At 36.0% G+C, this 18,027-nt stretch overlaps 2 protein-coding genes across 8 annotated transcripts in view; one reads left to right on the top strand and one right to left on the bottom strand.

The window, feature by feature from the left end:
* The window catches only part of LOC129773222 (mesoderm induction early response protein 1), a 46,279-nt gene extending 37,583 nt beyond the window's left edge, over positions 1–8,696 (top strand). For both annotated transcript variants that reach the window (XM_055776816.1, XM_055776815.1), the window contains 4 exons: positions 4,140–4,480; positions 7,207–7,694; positions 7,755–8,010; positions 8,160–8,696. In XM_055776816.1, coding sequence (XP_055632791.1) covers positions 4,153–4,480; positions 7,207–7,694; positions 7,755–8,010; positions 8,160–8,206 — 1,119 coding nt within the window. In that variant the 5' untranslated portion in view covers positions 4,140–4,152 and the 3' untranslated portion in view covers positions 8,207–8,696. The remainder of the gene's footprint in view (positions 1–4,139; positions 4,481–7,206; positions 7,695–7,754; positions 8,011–8,159) is intronic.
* Positions 1–18,027, bottom strand: part of LOC129773218 (dual specificity calcium/calmodulin-dependent 3',5'-cyclic nucleotide phosphodiesterase 1A-like) — a 544,686-nt gene that overhangs the window by 20,548 nt on the left and 506,111 nt on the right. For all 6 annotated transcript variants that reach the window (XM_055776805.1, XM_055776809.1, XM_055776808.1 and 3 more), the window contains 2 exons: positions 12,230–12,479; positions 2,889–4,083 (listed from right to left, as the gene is read on the bottom strand). In XM_055776805.1, the coding sequence (XP_055632780.1) occupies positions 2,889–4,083; positions 12,230–12,479 (1,445 nt within the window). The remainder of the gene's footprint in view (positions 1–2,888; positions 4,084–12,229; positions 12,480–18,027) is intronic.

Genomic DNA, 18,027 nt, shown 5'->3' with positions numbered 1-18,027 from the left:
TTTATATTTAATTTTTCGACCAACATTGTGTAAGTCTTACAGTTTTTGAGTAAGAAATTATGGTAACTTTGAGTTTTCTCTAATATCTTTCAAAAAATTCTTACTCAAAAGCTAAAGGAATTTCTCGACCTGAAAATTTAGGTCAAAAATAAAAAAGAAAGATGGTAATTTTTTTTATTCAAAACTATTAAGCAAACAAAAAAATACTCTGAAAAAAAAATATTTAAAAAATTAAAATTCATTTTTCTTAAAAACTTTGTTATTAGAAAAACGCTTCCATTGTAGCAGTGCCCTTTTTTCAAATGTATGTATGACTTTTCCGTTATTCTATGCGATATTCATTTGTTTTTAAAAGTTTAGAAAAATACTTTTTTGAGACAAATGATTTTTATTTTTAATTTTTTTCCAGTGTATTGATTTTTAAAATTTGTTTAATATTTTTTTTATCAAAATTTGAACGATTTCCTATATTTTATTGTAAACCATTTCCAAAAAATTTTAACTCAAAAACTATGACCTGACCTGAAAATTTTGGTTAGAAATGAATTTCAGGAAATCGTTTAAATTGTCTTAAAAATCATTCATATACTACAAAACAAATAAAAAAGCAGAAAATATATTACGAGAATAAAATTCATTTTTCTAATAAACGTTGTTATTTTATCAAAAAAAAAAAAACGTTTTTTTTAATGATCAAACAAATTAAAAAAACTAAGCTGAAAAAAAAATTAAAAAATTGAACTGAAAACTGTTTTCCTGCAGCAATGCCCTTCTTCCGATGTATTGATGATTTGGTAATTATTAGATGAGCTACTCATAATTTTTTTTCTGAATTTTAGAAAAATACTTTTTTGGGAAAAATAAATTTTAATTTTTGAAATATTTTTTTATTGCAATTAAAAAAAATGGTTTCATATTATTTTTATCATTTTCTAGATTTTCTATATTTTATTCTTTGATCACTATTTTGTAGGTCTTGAAGATTTTGAGCTATACATATTTGCAATTTGAAGTTTTGTTCTTTCAAACTTTTTTAACAACAAATTCTGACTCAAAAAACTATGATCTATAAAAAATCAAAAAATGATCAGGAAATTAAATGTGGGAAATTGTTTTGATTCTTATTAAAAATATCAAAACATGTTTTTGAAAATATGCTCTAAAAATATAAAAAAAATAATTTATTTTTCTCAATAGCGTTCTTTCAAACTCTAAAAAAAAACAAATGAATAGTCCATACAATAGCCAACAAATCATTCACACATCGGATAAAGGGCGCTTTTATAGGAAAAGAGTTTTTCTAATAACAGCTTTTTCATGTTGTTTTTTTAAATTATTACTAATATTTTACTAGTGACATTTTTGTGTGTAAATTCTCACGATTAACATGTTCTGCATATTTTTTTTTCTATTTAGAATCATGTCATGTCAATTGTGTGAATTTACACAAAAAAATTATGGGAGTGAAACATTAGTTTTTCAGGAGTCCCTATCCAAAAAATAAATATATTCCAGATTTTCTAAGAGACAAAAAATGGATTATTTTGACAAAAGTCCATATTTGAATATTGTTCTTTGCCGAGTACGCTATATCGCTATCTTAACCTGAAACAAAATTAGGACTAGTTGTAATTTTTTCAAAGAAAACACGAAAAAGTTAGTTAAATTAAAAAAAAAAACGATTCCCTGTAGCAGTATCCTTCTTTCGGATGTATGGATGACTTGTTGGTTATTGTATGGGATATGAACAAAACATTTTCAGGAATTTTTTGATATTTTTGAAGAAAATTTGAATGATTTCTTACATTTCATTTTTTGACCGAAATTTTGTAGGCCTAATAATCCTTATAGTTTGAAATTTTTTGCAATTTTGTTTTTTTATATTTTTTATGTATGGATGACTTGTTGGTCATTGTTTGGACTATTCTATAATTTTGTCTTCAGAAAATAAAAAAAAGTTTTTTTTTTGATAAAAATGAATTTTAATTTAAAAAAAAATTTTTTCATTGCTTTTTTTTGGAGGCGATCTGGCGTAGTGGTAACATCCATGCCTCTCACGCTAAAGGTCACGAGTTCAATTCTCACTCCCGACATTCTTCCAAAAATGGATGTAAAAAGTGACGAACCAGCCAAAAATGAGTTGAAAATCACTATAATACAGATAAAAAAAAATTGCTTTTTTTTAGATATTTTTAAGATATTTTTAAATGAAAATATAAACAATTTTCTACATTTTCTTCTTTATCGAAAATTTTGTAGATCTCAAAAACTATAGAGTTTGCATTTTTGTAAAGTTTTGTTTTGTTTTTGTAAAAGTTTAAGAGTTTCCTAATTTTTGGTTGTTGCGAATTCAAGTATGCAATGTTACTTAAATTACCAATGTCTTTACACTCACAACGTTTCACTGCAATCTGAGATGGTGCTGTCAATTCCAAGTTTGCATGAAAAGCATCTCTAGAAGCTTCAAATTATAACTAGCCTTGAAAAAAAAAACTAGACTAGATCAATAAATGGAAATGGTCCTTGGACGCCCTACCAGTTGACTATGAAGACGCCCATTTGACTCTAAGCTTGTCATGTGATGTTTCAACCAGCATCAGATCCTTCATTGTCATGTCTTCTATATATAACGAGAGAAGGCTTGACAGAAGAGTGTCACCTTACCTGGTTTAGAATATATGTGAAGGTATACTTAAAAGCTAAATCACTGAGAACTGACAGTTTGCTTCTTCTCTTTTTGCATCATTTTTTTGTTGGAATTTGACAATCAGTCTAACCTCAATATCCTCTCTACTCTGAGTAGATCCCGCTTGGCTCAGAATCCCGATGAATAAAATTGTGTATATAAAGCATATTAGAGAGCGCAACAAAAGTCCTTCGACACTCACCTCTTTGAGCCTGCTCCTTCCAGATCTTCTTATTCTCCGCCAGACAGATAATCCAGGGCTTCTTGATCTCGAACCGATCCGGTTTGGCTCCGTTCTTGACGTCCGGCTTGGGCTTCGGTTTATCGCTGGCAGCTGCTGGCTGTTCTCCGCCTCCCCCGGTACCACCACCCCCGCTTCCGCTGTTGGTTATTGCTTCATTGCTAGTATTGTTGTTGTTGTTGTTGATGTTGTTGTTACTGTTCGGTACGCTTAGAGTATTGTTTCCTTTAACGCTAGTATTATTGTTATTGTTGTTCTTGCTATTACTACTATTCATTGCGATTGGTGCTATCGGTGCTAAGACTATCTCTAACATATCGGCACACACAGCCATGCTCGGCTCGACGATAAATTCGATAAAACCGATCTGCGACTCCGCCACCAGCGTGTTGTTACGATCGCACAGCGGACTGAAGGGCAGCCCGAGTTCCTGCTCGAGATCGCCCTGCCGGAAGAACTCCTCGAGCAGTAGCATTGTCCACTTGTGATGGATGTCCCACCGTTTGGCCGGATGAGAAATATCACAACAGTGCAGCACCAGCGAGAGCGCCTTGGACTTGTCCACCTGCGGCTCGGCCAGCGTTAGCAGGTTGCGCATGTTTTTCAGCTGCTGAAAGTGGAAGGACATATCGGTCGCGAGTACCATGTCAATGATCAGCGACCGCAGCTCGCGAAACTCCTCCTTGGAGAGATTCTGCAGCACGTTGCAGTCGTCCTCTTTCAGCACCCGAAACGCTGCACTGATGTGATGGTTCTCCAACACGGCCCGATCGTTGTACAGCATCGCTGTCTCCGATCCGGACATCACATGAAAGTTATTGGTCGTCCCCGTGTGCTCGTAGTCGTGTATTAAGGCCGCTAGCAATGTGGCGAAGATCTCCAGATCGGTCAGCCAGTGCATCATTCCCGTCTGGCATAGGATGTGATGTACGGTTTGTGCGACATCGGCGGCATGCAGATTGTTATGGTACGGATTGCGGAAACGACAGTAGCCTTCCTCGATGCGCGATAGGAACGTTTCCAGCGTGGCTGGGGGTATCTTGAACTTGTGGATGCTACCGTAGCGGTTCAGTAGGTCATAGCCGATGTATTTCACCGGCTGGCAGCTGCCAGCCTCAGCCAGCGCAAACACGTCAAAAGACCAGTCGTCCAAACACTGAAAAAAAACAAAAAAAGTAACAATTAACATTTTTCTCACATTTATCATTCCAGAACCTCAACAAACATGCCTATCGATGAAGTACAACCACAATCTCAGCAACAACAAACGCAACAACAACCCCCACAACAACAGCAGCAGCAACAACAACACCCACAGAGCTACCGGACAAATCAGACGACAGCCTCGAAGACAGCGCCACTGGACGACGAGGAGGAGGAAGACGAAGAGGATGACGACGAAGCGGAAACCGTCGGAGAGCCCACCGATGCACGAAGCTACTCCAGTACACAAATTGCCTCCGCCGGAGGAGGCTACTACGAGGAGGAGGAAGACGACGAGGAAGATGAGGTGGAAGAACACTCCGAACTGAGGCAGTTGTTTGCGCCGATAGGTGAGTTTCGCAGTTACGAGAGGTATCCTTTACTCGATATTGACTTTGAGCTGTTCCACCGCAAATGTAATTCATTTTTTCATATTTTTTTTATTTGGCTCAAGTTTTGCGGACGCATTCTATATGCCCAAAAAGGATAAATTGCATAATAGGTTTTTCATTTTGACTCCAACCTTACTTCCGAGAAGGGCCTTAACAAAAATTGCTTGAAAATTTTCAGAAAAATATAAGTCAGAAACGGTTGATCCAATTCTTTTGGTGTCTCCCGTAATGTTTTTATGATTGGGGCTTCATGGAAGAAAATGAGCACGGTTAAAAAAATGTATGTCAAAAATAACACAAAAAGCGAAGGTATTTTTTATTTTTCATTTTTTTATATTTTGCAGCGGACAAGTTTATTGCACAGTGCGCCATAATCGAAAAATTGTGGACAAAACACTCGTATTTTTTCAAAAAGTTAGAATTTTTGAAAATTGTTAAAATATTTCTTATATTAGTTTTTAGATTGGATTTTATGAAAGTACTCACAATTTGCAGTCAAAAAAATTACAGCGGAATTTTGCTAAATGCTACCGTTTCTGAGATACAGTAAATTTAAAATAAAATTTACTGGAAATTCTCAACTTTTGTTCGTTATCGAATGTTTTTTGAGTCTTTTTAACTTAGAAGTAAATTTTCATAAAAGAGTAGATAATTTTCGACTGCAATCCTTTTTTTAGGCTGATTATTTAAGTTATGTTTTTAGTTTTTATGGTATAAGGTTGTGTAAAAATAGACATATAACAAATCTTTTTTTTTTCGAGAAGAATTTCCTCAGAAAAAAATCTTGTGAAGTTTGAATTGTTTTGGATGTTGCAGCACATAACAAATATTACTTATTGCAAAGTGGATCAATATGAAACAAATGGCGGACAAAAATAGTATAAGTTTATAAAAAAATAAAATCACGAATAAAAATCCATTAATTTGTGAAAAATATTTAACACGATCTCCACTCATTAAATTATTATTTTTGATCTGAACATGTTTCATTATCTTAAATCGATTTAAATATATTTTACAAATTGATTTCATGAACTTCAACTATTTTTGTTCACCATTTTTTTTCATATTGTTCCACTTTGCAATAAGTAATATTTGTAACATCTAAAACAATTCAAACATCAAAAGATTATTTTCTGAAAAGATTTTCTTTTAAAATTGGTCGATCGATATTTTTTTTTCGATATTGGTTTCATTGATATTTTTTCTTGAGCATATGGTTTCATCACTCAGACGTTTAGTTATTATGTATCCATTGGGGCCAATGCTTGTTCACCTAATCAACGATTTAACAAGTTCTAAATCTATTTATATGTATTTCCAATAAAGTAGTTGTTTTGAATTACTCATTTTCTTTCAATATGATGTGAAGACACTTTTCGTGCCGTGTTAACACTTTGCGGACCGCTCACGAGTTTTCTCGTGTTTCGTGTTCCGTCTGTTAGGGATGAATCACGAAATAACCCACGTTTTCTACACTTGAAAGTGTAAATCCTTGGTTTTCCAAGAATTTAACAAGGCCTACCGATGGCTCGCCTTCGTCTCATCCGCATCGAAGGGAACGATCTCATTCGTGGAATCCGACCAAATGAAGCGTTCAAGTTTGCCCCAAAACGTGCGGTCCTTAATGTGTTAATATATTCAAAACAGTTATCTGGCATCCCTGAATATGAGTCCAATGTTTACATTTGGTTGTGTTGTTTGCAAAAGGCCCATTTGAGAATCTGTAAAATCTTGCAATTACTGAATTGAATTTGATGATTGCAGTTGAAAACATACATTGCTTATGCAATACTAGTTTACCTGTGGAGCAATTTTTGAGGATAAAGGCGGAACAGGAGAATGCCGATGCTTTAAATCAACAAGGTGATCAAAAACATCAAACAAATTAGACGACTTGACTGATTCATCGGCGAGCGCGGTCAAATGGTCGTCAAGCCAGACGAGCTACTCGTCTGTTTTTAGTCGAGCTAGGCTTCTGGAATATGAAAACAAACGAGACGAGGCGTCTGCTCGTATCGTCTTCTGGAATAGGGCCTATAATGTATATTTTTTACCCAACCTTATGCCATAAAAATTTACCACACCACTTTAATAATCAGCCCAAAAAAAAGCATTGCAGTCGAAAATTATCTACTCTTTTGGGAAAATTCACTTCTAGGTTAAAAAACACTCGAAAAACATTCGAAAACGACCAGAAGTTGAGAACTTTCAGTAAATTTCATTTTAAAATCACTGTATCTCAGAAACGGTAGCTTTTAGCAACATTTTTCCGTACACCGTTTTGACTGCAAATTATAGGTTTGTTTGTTTGTTTCTTTGTTTTTAAGAGGCTTTAAACTTTGCAGTTCATTCGCCTCTAAATTATAGGTACTTTCATTAAACCGGGTCTAAAAACAATTATAAGGAACATTTCAACAATTTTCAAAAATCCAACTTATTTGAAAAAAATAAAACTTTTTTTGTCCATTATTTCCCCATTTTGGCGCACTTTGCAATAAACTTCATTGGATGTCCGCTGCAATATTTTGTATATTAAAAATAATCAAAAACACCTTTTTTGAGTTTTAATTGTTATTTACGAAATAAAATAAAAGCAAAACATTTTTTTAAACTGTGCTAACTTTTCACACTCAGTTACGAGAGGTATGCTTTACCCGACGTTGACTCTTTTGCTCCCCCAGTTGACGCCCAGGCGCAAAGTGAGGACGAGGAAGATGGAGACTACATTCCGGACGAGGAGGTGAAGAAGACCATCATGGTGGGGAGCGACTTTCAGGCGGTTATACCGGAGGGTCTTTGCCGGTACGATGACGCGTTGCCTTACGAAAACGAGGACAAGTTGCTGTGGAATCCGACGGTGCTGAATGAGGAGTCGATCGTAGAGTACCTGCAGAAAATGACCAGTGGAGCGAACAACAACACGGGCGCACCCCAGGCGAACACCGTTTACTCGATACCACTCGGGAAACACTTGAGGGACGATGAACAGGGTCTGTACTTGCTGCAGCAGTGTGGACACAACATGGAGGAAGCACTGAGACGGAAGCGGATCAATGCGGTCCCGGTGGCGGATCAGCAGATGAGTATATGGTCTGAGGAGGAGTGTAGGAATTTTGAAAATGGGCTGCGGATACACGGGAAGGATTTTCACATGATTCAACAATCGAAGGTTAGTGTGATCAAAAATGGTTCAACAGTTGAGATAAGCATATTATTCTTAAACGCACAGGTTCGCACTCGCTCGGTGGGAGAGCTCGTTCAGTTTTATTACCTCTGGAAGAAAACCGAAAGACATGACATTTTCGCTAGCAAGGCGAGACTGGAGAAGAAAAAGTACAACCTCCATCCGGGGCTGACGGACCACATGGATCGCTTTCTGGAGGAACAGGAGAATAGCACCGGATTCGGGGATCGCAGCTCTTCGCCCGGCTTCAACAGTTTGTATAGCAGTGAAGCGAAACGGCAGCGTTTGTTGGATTCCAAAGGTGAGTTCGAGGGTGTTGATTGCTAGATGTACTTAGATCCTAAATTCTTGTGACAGTGGAAATGTAGAATACTCCGTCCGTTAAACAAGAAATACATTTTTTCTTTACCCCCAACTACTGTCCGAAAACGTCACGCTCCATTCTCGCAGATCATTCAACCACTACGGGATCCTCGAAAAGGTCTTCATCGCTATGATTTCCGCGCCGTTTGCTGACGAACCTCGAGATCATCGCGACTTGGTTTTTACTTTTCGGTGCGCCGACCGAGTGCTAATCACGAGAAGGAATGTAGGGGGAGCGAACTATTTAATTGTATTAAGTGGAAAACGTGATTCATTTTTATTGATACATTTTCGAACAGGAAAAGTATTTGTTTAGGTCAAAGACACATAGACACGTGCATCTCAACAGGTTAACCTTTATACAATCACTGTTTTGCGACGTAGGAGCGAGTGTTTTTTTGTCATTTACGATAAACTATTTATGAAAAAGAACAAAATGACACGATAGCTATGATAGACGGTGGTATCACAAAATCACAAAGATTCTTAATTTACTTGCTTCGGCCAGACGAAGCGAATCTCGGCAAAGCGATGGTTTAATGTATCCTAATTCCGATGCATGTATTGCATTTCTATCTTGTCAAAATTGTCAAAACTAGGCTGAATGGTAAAAATATAACACAGAACCGAAATTGCGTAGTTAACTTTGTTTTGCAAATATCCGAAATGACCTGAACATTATTGGTGGAACTTGTATTTTAATGTGTATTGGACAAAAACAAAATACATTAACACACAATACGCATGAAAACGAAAGTTAATAATCATTCAGTTTGGGAGTACGCAAAGAATAATGTACCCCTGGTACAATTTGTCATGAAGTGCTCCTCTTATCAAGTCCAAACATTGATCGATTGATTGAGAAAAACGGTTGAACGTATTAATATGAAACATTCACATGGGTTTAGGCTAAAAAGCTAAAAAGTTCCTTGCTAACATTAAATTGTACTGTCAAAAAATTGTGTTAGTCTACAAAATCTTTGAAAAAAACAGAAAGAAATCGATTTTTCATTTCTTCCCAATATTGTTGTCTGCTACACCTACACTGCCGTTCTACGCATAGTTGTCCCATGTTACTTTTTGACATTTTTCACTTTTCTTCATAAAACGATGTTTTTATACTTAATCTTCCAGAAAAACACAAAAAAGTTATTGTTTGTTCCCAGCTTTTAGAAAAATACAACATCAGCTTCAATTGCTTCATGCTGATATTCTAGGCATAACTGTCTCGCCAAATATTTTTTTGTAGATACATAATAAGTACAGGAATTTTATGTCACGCTTTCAGCAGGGCTAATGCACTCATTTCCGGTTTGGAAGAACGAACTAATTCTCGAAAAAAAAAATAATAACAGAACAAGTGTACACCTAGTTAGCGAATGTTTAATAATAATGAAATTAATATTCTGCTAAAGTGTTGCAGATCACTACTTTCTTCATAAAACGATGTTTATGCGTAAAAATATTCTAGAAAAACACAAAAAACTCATTGTTTATTCCCAGTATTTCATAAAACAACATCAAGCTCAATTGTCCCATGTTGATATTCTACGCATAACTGTCCCACCATGAATTTTTAAATCCGTAATCAAGGTTGATTGATTCAAGTGAGGCGAATTTTTCACATTTCATTAGGCAATAGTTCACTGCTCATAAAAAAACCCGCTGTATTGCTAAACTGAAATTTTGAAAGCTTCTGGTAGACAAATATGCTAGAAAACATTGATTACGTTTTTCGCAGTCCCGAATTTCAAAAAGTTACCTCATCAAAAATGTTCACCGCCTCGAAAAAACACTCTATGCAAAATATCCTTAATCTTAATCGAACTTAAGGGAGAGCGGCGCAAAGCGATCAAGTTTTGGTTTTTTTGTAAATCAAAGAATCACCCAAGGAGAGAGCATAGGAAATCGGGGTCTTCAACAAAAAATTTGGTTGGTTAAAAAAAGAAATTCTGCGAGAGCGTGTGTGAGTTAGGTGTGATGAGCGCGCGCCGGTGATGGGGTAATCTTTTTTTACGCGATTCTCTCAAAATAACGCAATTCGCTCGGAAATTACGCTTTTTCCTTTACGCGCACGCATCAGCCGCGTAAAAAAAGAATTCAGTGTACCAGATTTTTTTTGTTAGGTTATGTTAGGTTATGTACTTACCGCATATAGTTGCTTTAAACCTAATTTTTGCCCAATAAAGTTATACAAAATTGAATGAAATAGATATTAAGTTGTAGCTAAGAAACTAAGCTATCATTTGAGGCCAAAACATTACCATATGGTTGCTTCCCAAAGCCATGAAAAATTATGAAAGTTGCTGTTCGATTTTTCGAACGCTTGGTATAAAATGGGTTAATGAAATTTGGAAGATTGAATTTTTTTCGATGCTAAATGACTTAAGGGAATTTTTTTTGTCAAAAAATTATTTTTCAGGCGGAAAAACGACCAAGTGCCAAAAAAGATTTTTTGGCAAAAAAAATTCGAGATAACTGTAAATCTCGACGAGTAATGCAAGGCATTACTGCAGTAATTTTTTTTCGAGATGACACTAGATCTCGACGTGTCATGCAATTTTAAGACATTTGAAATAATTTTTTTTCAATTCGCAAAACAATCGAAAACATTGAAAAAATGGTGGCAATATCGTTGCCACTACCCTGCTAGCGGAAAACACTTGATGGTAAAAATGATTTTTTTATTTTTTTTGAATTTTTGATGTTGGTTTCAACGAAAACAACTAATAAAACTCATGATCAAACTCAACAGGTCCTCAACAGTTCATATGTATTGACTGTTTTTCAATGACTTTGAAATTTGCTCTTGCTGCTCTAAATTGGGTGTTGTTAACACGAAAATGGCTCCAAAATGAATAGTTTTTGATTTTTTCGCGCTCAAAAAAATCAGGCATGTGCTAGACATCAGAACAATTTACCAGATAAGGTTAGAAGTGATAAATCATTGTTGAAGAAGAGAAAAAAATAAAATCATTGATGGCGATATAGTTGCCAGTACCCGTTAAAGGGTTAATGCTGTCCAGAAAGTTGAGGTTCACGCCTTTCAGAAAATTTGACATTTGAATGACTTGAGTCATTCAATATCTGGACGCGAAAAAATGGATCTGTCTCGTAACCATTTGAATGATTTCAAAAAATGTTGAGTATACAGAATTAAGGCCATTTTTTACAGTTTGTAGGAAAATATTGCGAACATATTCCGATTTGGATTTTCTCGAACTTTTTTTCGAACACCATATTTTGGACAATCTGTTGGATAACCTGAAACTGCGTTCTGTTTCACCACCTCTTCACCACCAATACTTCTTCAACTTCTGCTTGACAATCGCCCAATATTTCCAATTGGGCTTCAATTTCGCCCAGTTGGGTGAATTGATATCATTTTCGGAAAATTCATCCAAAATCCAATCCACGAATCTTCTTGACGGTGCTTTATCTGGCAATCCGTCAGTCCTGTGTTTGCCCTAATAGTAAACCTTCAACTGCAGCTACTGATTCTTAGTTCCTCTACGACGCTGCCTTTGATCCTGTTGATCATAACGCTCACTGAAATTGATTAAGCCAATTTCGACGACTTCGCGATTTTGAACCATGTCGGATTTCCGATGTGGGTATTCGAAGATAATGTTCGGTTCGCGACTTCCATCAAGTATAATTCTTTTAAAACAAAATGAATACTGACGAACTTTTCAGCACTGAAAGAGGGAAAATCTCAAAACTCGAACAAAACATTCCAGATACGAACACTAGGAGCGCTGCAGTCAAATAAACGGTGCGTAAGGATATACCACTTACTTCAAGGTTTTTTTCCACGCACCTTTGTTGTAAATCCACACTATTCGCTTTCGAAACAATCTTTCAAAACAAATGAAAGTCCCTTGAGAATCACATCCTCTTCTATTTGTTTTGACAACATAAGACTCTTAGAGGAATTTGGGAATGTCAACGACATCGAAGCTTCTCAGCACAAAACACTTTTATCCTATATTTGGTCTAGCAAAGTTCAAATTCAGCTCAAAGCTAAGATTACAACTTCATAACATTTCGCATAGAAAATCAAGCACAAAGAAACCAAACCATAGAATAAAGTAACATAGTCATAGATCACGATTTGAATAAATTACACTTACACATTTCGAAGACAGTAAACTCACCTTTAACACCTTGACCACCTCGGGCGGAAACTGCATCAGCGCGGTGCTGGAAATGCGCCGATAGATCCGATCGACAAAGATTCCGGCCCGGATGGCGTGGGCCACCGAGCGGAATTTAGGCTTCTCATCGGATCGCTTCCGGGTGGTGGCAAGCTGGCGGGTGAATGTCGACGCTAACCATTCCCGGACCTCCGGCGGAACGGCATCGGGTTGCACTTCGGATAGTTCATCGTCTTCGTCAGCTAGGCGCCTGTTGGTTGCGTTTTCGGAAGTGAGTGTTTGGCCATGGGTTTGGCAAAACGGAAAGGGTTGGGGGGAAGAGAGAAGATACAATAAAAATTGATATTAGTATGTGGCCTTTTTGCAATCTTCGCTTGATGGAAGAAAACGGAAGTTAATTGAGAATGATTGTAATTCTCTCCAGATCTAAGCTAAAACAAGATTCGGAGCAGATTTACATTCCGAAGGGAGTGAGGCTAAAGTTAGTGTGAATAAAATCACATTCCAACTACTCGCTACTCGTGGATCACAAAGCGGCCACTCGCCTCAAACTATATAGGTTAATTTGCGAGAGGAAACGTTTGATTATTGGAATTTACTTTTGTTCGTAATTGAGAATTGAGGAAAAAAGTTCGATTGCGTTCTCTTTTTTTTTTGTGCAAATAATTTATGCTTTTTATTATAGGGTGATTTCACAAAGTGTGTTTATAATCGTAATAAAAAGGAAAGAGGTGAGACAGAGAAAAGCTCAGTAGAGATTGCGAGGAGTATCACTAAAAAATTGGAGAATAACTCGTTCTGTTTTACCTAGCGTGCAAAAGTGCAATTTATTAGATCTGTTAGCTGAACTAAACTATCGCAAGCATTACTTTGTGGCGTAGTCATGTCTATGTTTGTTCTCTTTCACAGTGTTTCCGAAGCGAATTGAATATGTTCGATGAATGTTAGAATCTTCTGAGTGGAAGTTAAGAAGAAGTTTTTGTTGCACTATTTATTTACCACCAATACGTGGCTCGCTGTTAAAAAAGTTCAACTCAATTTGTTTGGCATCAATGATTTTTTTGGTAGAACAATATTTGTTAATTTTTTTGCTATCCCAATTCTGGTGCTGATGTTTCGATGAAGTTCTTTAATGTTTGTTGGGATGACTTTTCCCGACTTGCGTTAATCGACATGCAGCATACGACAAAAGTTTCATTCATTTAGTTTTTCGGTGACCGTATGTTTATCAGCACTAAACTTGTTATTTATAGAGCAACTGGATGGGAAACTTTTATTTCTGTTTTTATTTCAATGAGTAGCAGTTAGAATGTAGTGTGCGCTGAAAATGAACTGCGAGATGCGTTTGATGACAATGTAACTAACTGACATTTTCCAACCAAACGCGTTGATTCTCTTTAAAATTGTGAAAAGCAAAAACCAGATACGTTGTAACAGCAATCGTGACACGACAGACAGAAAAATCCGCTTTTCCAGGAGCCAATTTAGAATCAGGCAGGATGTGATAACATGACGTTGATAGACAACCCTCACTCAAGGGAAGCAGCATCATGTCATGATTGAAAAAAAACCAATGGAGAAGGAACGTTAATACGATAAACTACGCCTGTTTGCTTCGCGGTATAGATAAACCAATTTTATTCATAAATTGCATTTGTCTCTATAGCTTCGTGATAGGACATGACATTGAAAGCTTTCAACGGATATTACTAGTTTTGATTTGCTGTGCAGCTCTCAATTTTATTTAAAACTTTGTCCATCGCTAGTTATATGTTTATCCCTTGGGCAATTCGACAATTTGCTCACTCTTCAATGTACCGATGGATGTGCAAATTAATTTTCAAGCCATTTTTTTATATTTTTGCGTGTCTCATCGCTGTAAAATAGCAATCGGACGGAAACAAATTTGATGTGTAAGCTGTATGCGAAAATATATAGCCCTTACTGAATCATTTTTATATATCAATTTCATAAAAATTTTCTGATATTTCTATTAAATCACTTTATTATTCATAGCTTTTGAAAACATATTACATGTTACTCTATACATAGAGTACTTGATATAAAAAAGGGTGATTTTCATTCATAATTTCTATTTCAAAAATATGTGTTTAAGGTACACCGTATAGGTTGAAATGCGGGGTAAGTTGAAAAGGAAGCCGACTTACCCCGCGACTGTTGTTTGGATGGGCCAGAGAATGCGTCTTAGTGGAACTTACGATCGGAAGCTGAGGTTGAAGGTATTGAGAATAATCGAGGTAAACCCGGGACTTTCGGACTGCGACATCGCCAAAAAACCAACTCTAACCTAAGTACTGTGCCTGCAGGCAAACAAAATCTGGTGGTCAAAAGACGCACCGGAAAGTTGTACAACAAGGTTTTGACGAAGTACGAAGGATGTATGCTGATGGGTGGCGAAACGTACGTGACGATGGATTTGGACAGCTCCCAGGCCAGAAATTCTATAAGGCCACTGCCAGAGGAGATATCCCCAGCAAATTTAAGTTCCTTTCCGCTGATAAATTTGCCAGGAAGTTTTTGATTTGGCAAGGGATTTTTAGCTGTGAACAGAAAACCAATATTCTCGTCACAAACAAGACAATGGACATATATATATGGTATAGGGATATCTCCATGTCTTATTAAGACTCATAAAGATCCGGTGTAGTTGTGGCAAGATCTGGAAAGCTGCTACTGCAGTTGAGAGATGCTTCATTGGTACCGTGACAGTAAGGTCGATTACACTAAAAAAACACATTTCCGCCCAATCGAAAAAAAATGGGTGGGTTATATCTTTGATATTGAATTCAACATATTTGCTTTGTAAGTAAAAGGTTTGAATAGTTGCCATGTAAGATCAATTCATGCATTGTAAAAGATTGTTTTTCGTTTCAAGTAAATTTGATGACCGTCCATTTACGTTTGAAATGATGCCTCGGACTACCAAAATACGTGAACGGATGAATTGTCCATCGATCATTGTATTTTACATTTCCCCCTGAAGTTATTGCATCTCACATGTTTACGTAGTTCTCGAAATGCGAAAGTTCATCCACCTCTAGTATCTGAAACGACGATTTTTCCAGGCTTCGTAGTTTAGAAGTACGTTTAAGGGAAACATATTCCGGTCTACACAAAGACAAGCGAGTACAAAAGTATTCGCAGCTTGCATATATTTGCAAAGCGGCTTCTCCCAGGCACATTGATTTTGAAGACCGTGTTTTACAGCTACAGTCCCAGTGATTCGAGTTTTTTTGAACGAATAGCTCAACGTCAGTCCTTAGGGACCGACACGGGGCTCAACGTGTTAATAGCAACACAATAGGAAGCCATGCCAAACCGATATAGTGGTTCTCAGATTTTTGTCAAAAGGTGGTGATTTTGTTCTTTACTGTGTTTTTTTATTTTTATTATTAGGATGTCCATTCCCATGTTAGGGTGGTCCGAAAAATATTTTTTTTCCACTTTTTCCCAAAAATACCTTTTTTTCAAAAACTCATAACTTTTGAACCACTGAACCAATTTATATGATCGACATATCATATTGAAGCCAATGAACTCTTATAAATATTATAAAAAATGCGAAACAAGGACTAACATATATATGTTTTTAAATTCGGTGTTTCGAAAATTCATGTTCCACAAAGTTCGTCAAAAATAGTTTTACCAACTTAGACTTTTTTTTTGAGTTTTCTATACTGCCGTTCTACGCATAGTTGTCCCATGTTCCAAAATCAGCAACTGAGAAAAAAGCAATCAAAGTTTTCTAACACATTTGTCTAGCAGAAGCTTCAAGCATTTCAGTTTAGCAATACACCGGATTTTTTATAAGCACTAAGCTATTGTTTAATGAAATGTGAAGAGATTCCCTCAATTGAAGCAATCTAGGTGGATTAGGGGTTTAAAATGCATGATGGGACAGTTATGCGTAGAATATTAACATGGGACAGTTGAACTTGATTTTGTTTTTTTTAATACTGGGAACAAATAATAAGTTTTTTGTGTTTTTCCAAAAGATTATGCATAAAAATATTCTTTTATGAAGCAAAAGTGAAAATTGTCAAAAAGTAACATTTAAGAACTATGCGTAAAATGACAGTGTCATAGCATAAAAAAGTAAACATAATTGGTGCCGTAGCAAGTGGCATTAGTGTGTAGTATATAGTAATGTAGTATCCCTAGTATCAGTACTGGAGCTTTTTCCTACATCTTGTTCTCCTATTGAACGACGATAAAGTTGACGTTAAGGAGATTGTATTGAAATACTTCGAATCCAGTCATACGTTCATGGCGACCGACAGTTTTCATGCTGCTGTTGAAACTGCCATGCGACACGACCAAGTAGTGGATTTCGAAGATTTCATAAAGGCTGTTGGAGGGGCCAAGAAGCGCGTCGATGTGATGGACATGCAGAGCATACATTTTTTTAAAACTGAATTTGCCGTTACTCAATACACTCTCAATAAATTAAATCCGCTGCCATATATTGAGAATATTAGACGGGTCAGAATTGCTAAAGGTCGGTATGATATCGGCTATTCTGATGTTGTTGACAGCAAGCAACTGAATTATTGTGTTTTGCTATCTAAGAAACAGCAAAAGATGCTTGCAGCTTGTCACTTTTCGTTAGATGGCAGCATGAAGTGGCAAAAAGCTCCGAGAGGAATTCAAAAGCAACGGAAGAAATTGTTATTGGCAGCAATACTTCCAGTTGTTCCAGAAGCTAAGAAGGTTTTTTTCGAGAACATGCCAACAAATTAATGCTTATATACTTCTCCATTTACAAAGCGTTTTATTTACCATGTGATAGAGCTTAAAATGATAAAATGATAAAAATTTTAAAAAAATTTAAAAACCAAAGTATTTCAATGTTTATTATGCTGCCGTCACATTCAATTTACACATTACACTTCCATTAGATTATACCAATTGGGGCTATTCATAAACCACGTAAGTTCATTTTCAGTCAATTCAGTCCTTCTCTTCTTCTCTCTTGATGCATGCATTTCTGGATTTTTTTACAAATCGTATACTTTGACCAAATCTCCTCTTTTCCTGAAAGTGTACGTGGTATATGGATGACCCTTTTCTTTCAAAAGCACTCCTAGCAGTTTATATTATTATATGAATAATGCACATAACATTCCTGTACTTGAATCGATTCATTTATTATAGATCTACAAAAAATACATAGTGGGACAGTTATGCCTAGAATATCAACATGGGACAATTGAACTTGAGGTTATTTTTTTAAATACTGGGAACAAACAATAAGTTTTTTTGTGTTTTTCCAGAAGATTATGCATAAAAACATCGTTTGTTGAAGAAAAGTGAAAATTGTCGATGAGTAACATGGGACAACTAAGCGTAGAACGCCAGTATATGACTTCTATTTTATATGATAAATAAAAAAATAAATAAAAATAACATATACAGCCATTCCATGCTAAACCAATATAGTGATTCTCAGATTTTCGTCAAAGGTGGTAATTTTGATCTTTATTGCAAAACATTAGACCCGTATTTTTTCCTTTTTCTCATGATGCCCATTCATTTTAGGGTGGTCCGAAAATATTTTTTTTTCACTTTTTCCCAAAAATGACTTTCTTAAGAAGTTCATAACTTTTGAACCATTGAACCGATTTAGATGATCGACATATCAAATTAAAGACAATGAGCTAGCCTAGAAAATATTGAACTTGCGAAAAAGATGGATTTTATTCCCATGATTATTGATTGTAACCGTTTTTTTTGGTTTCATGGTTTTGGACAAGAGGGCGCTATATTTTTTCTTGAAA

This window comes from Toxorhynchites rutilus, chromosome 3 (assembly GCF_029784135.1).
Source record: "Toxorhynchites rutilus septentrionalis strain SRP chromosome 3, ASM2978413v1, whole genome shotgun sequence".
NCBI lineage: Eukaryota > Metazoa > Arthropoda > Insecta > Diptera > Culicidae > Toxorhynchites > Toxorhynchites rutilus.
This window is presented reverse-complemented; position numbering and strand designations above follow the sequence as displayed.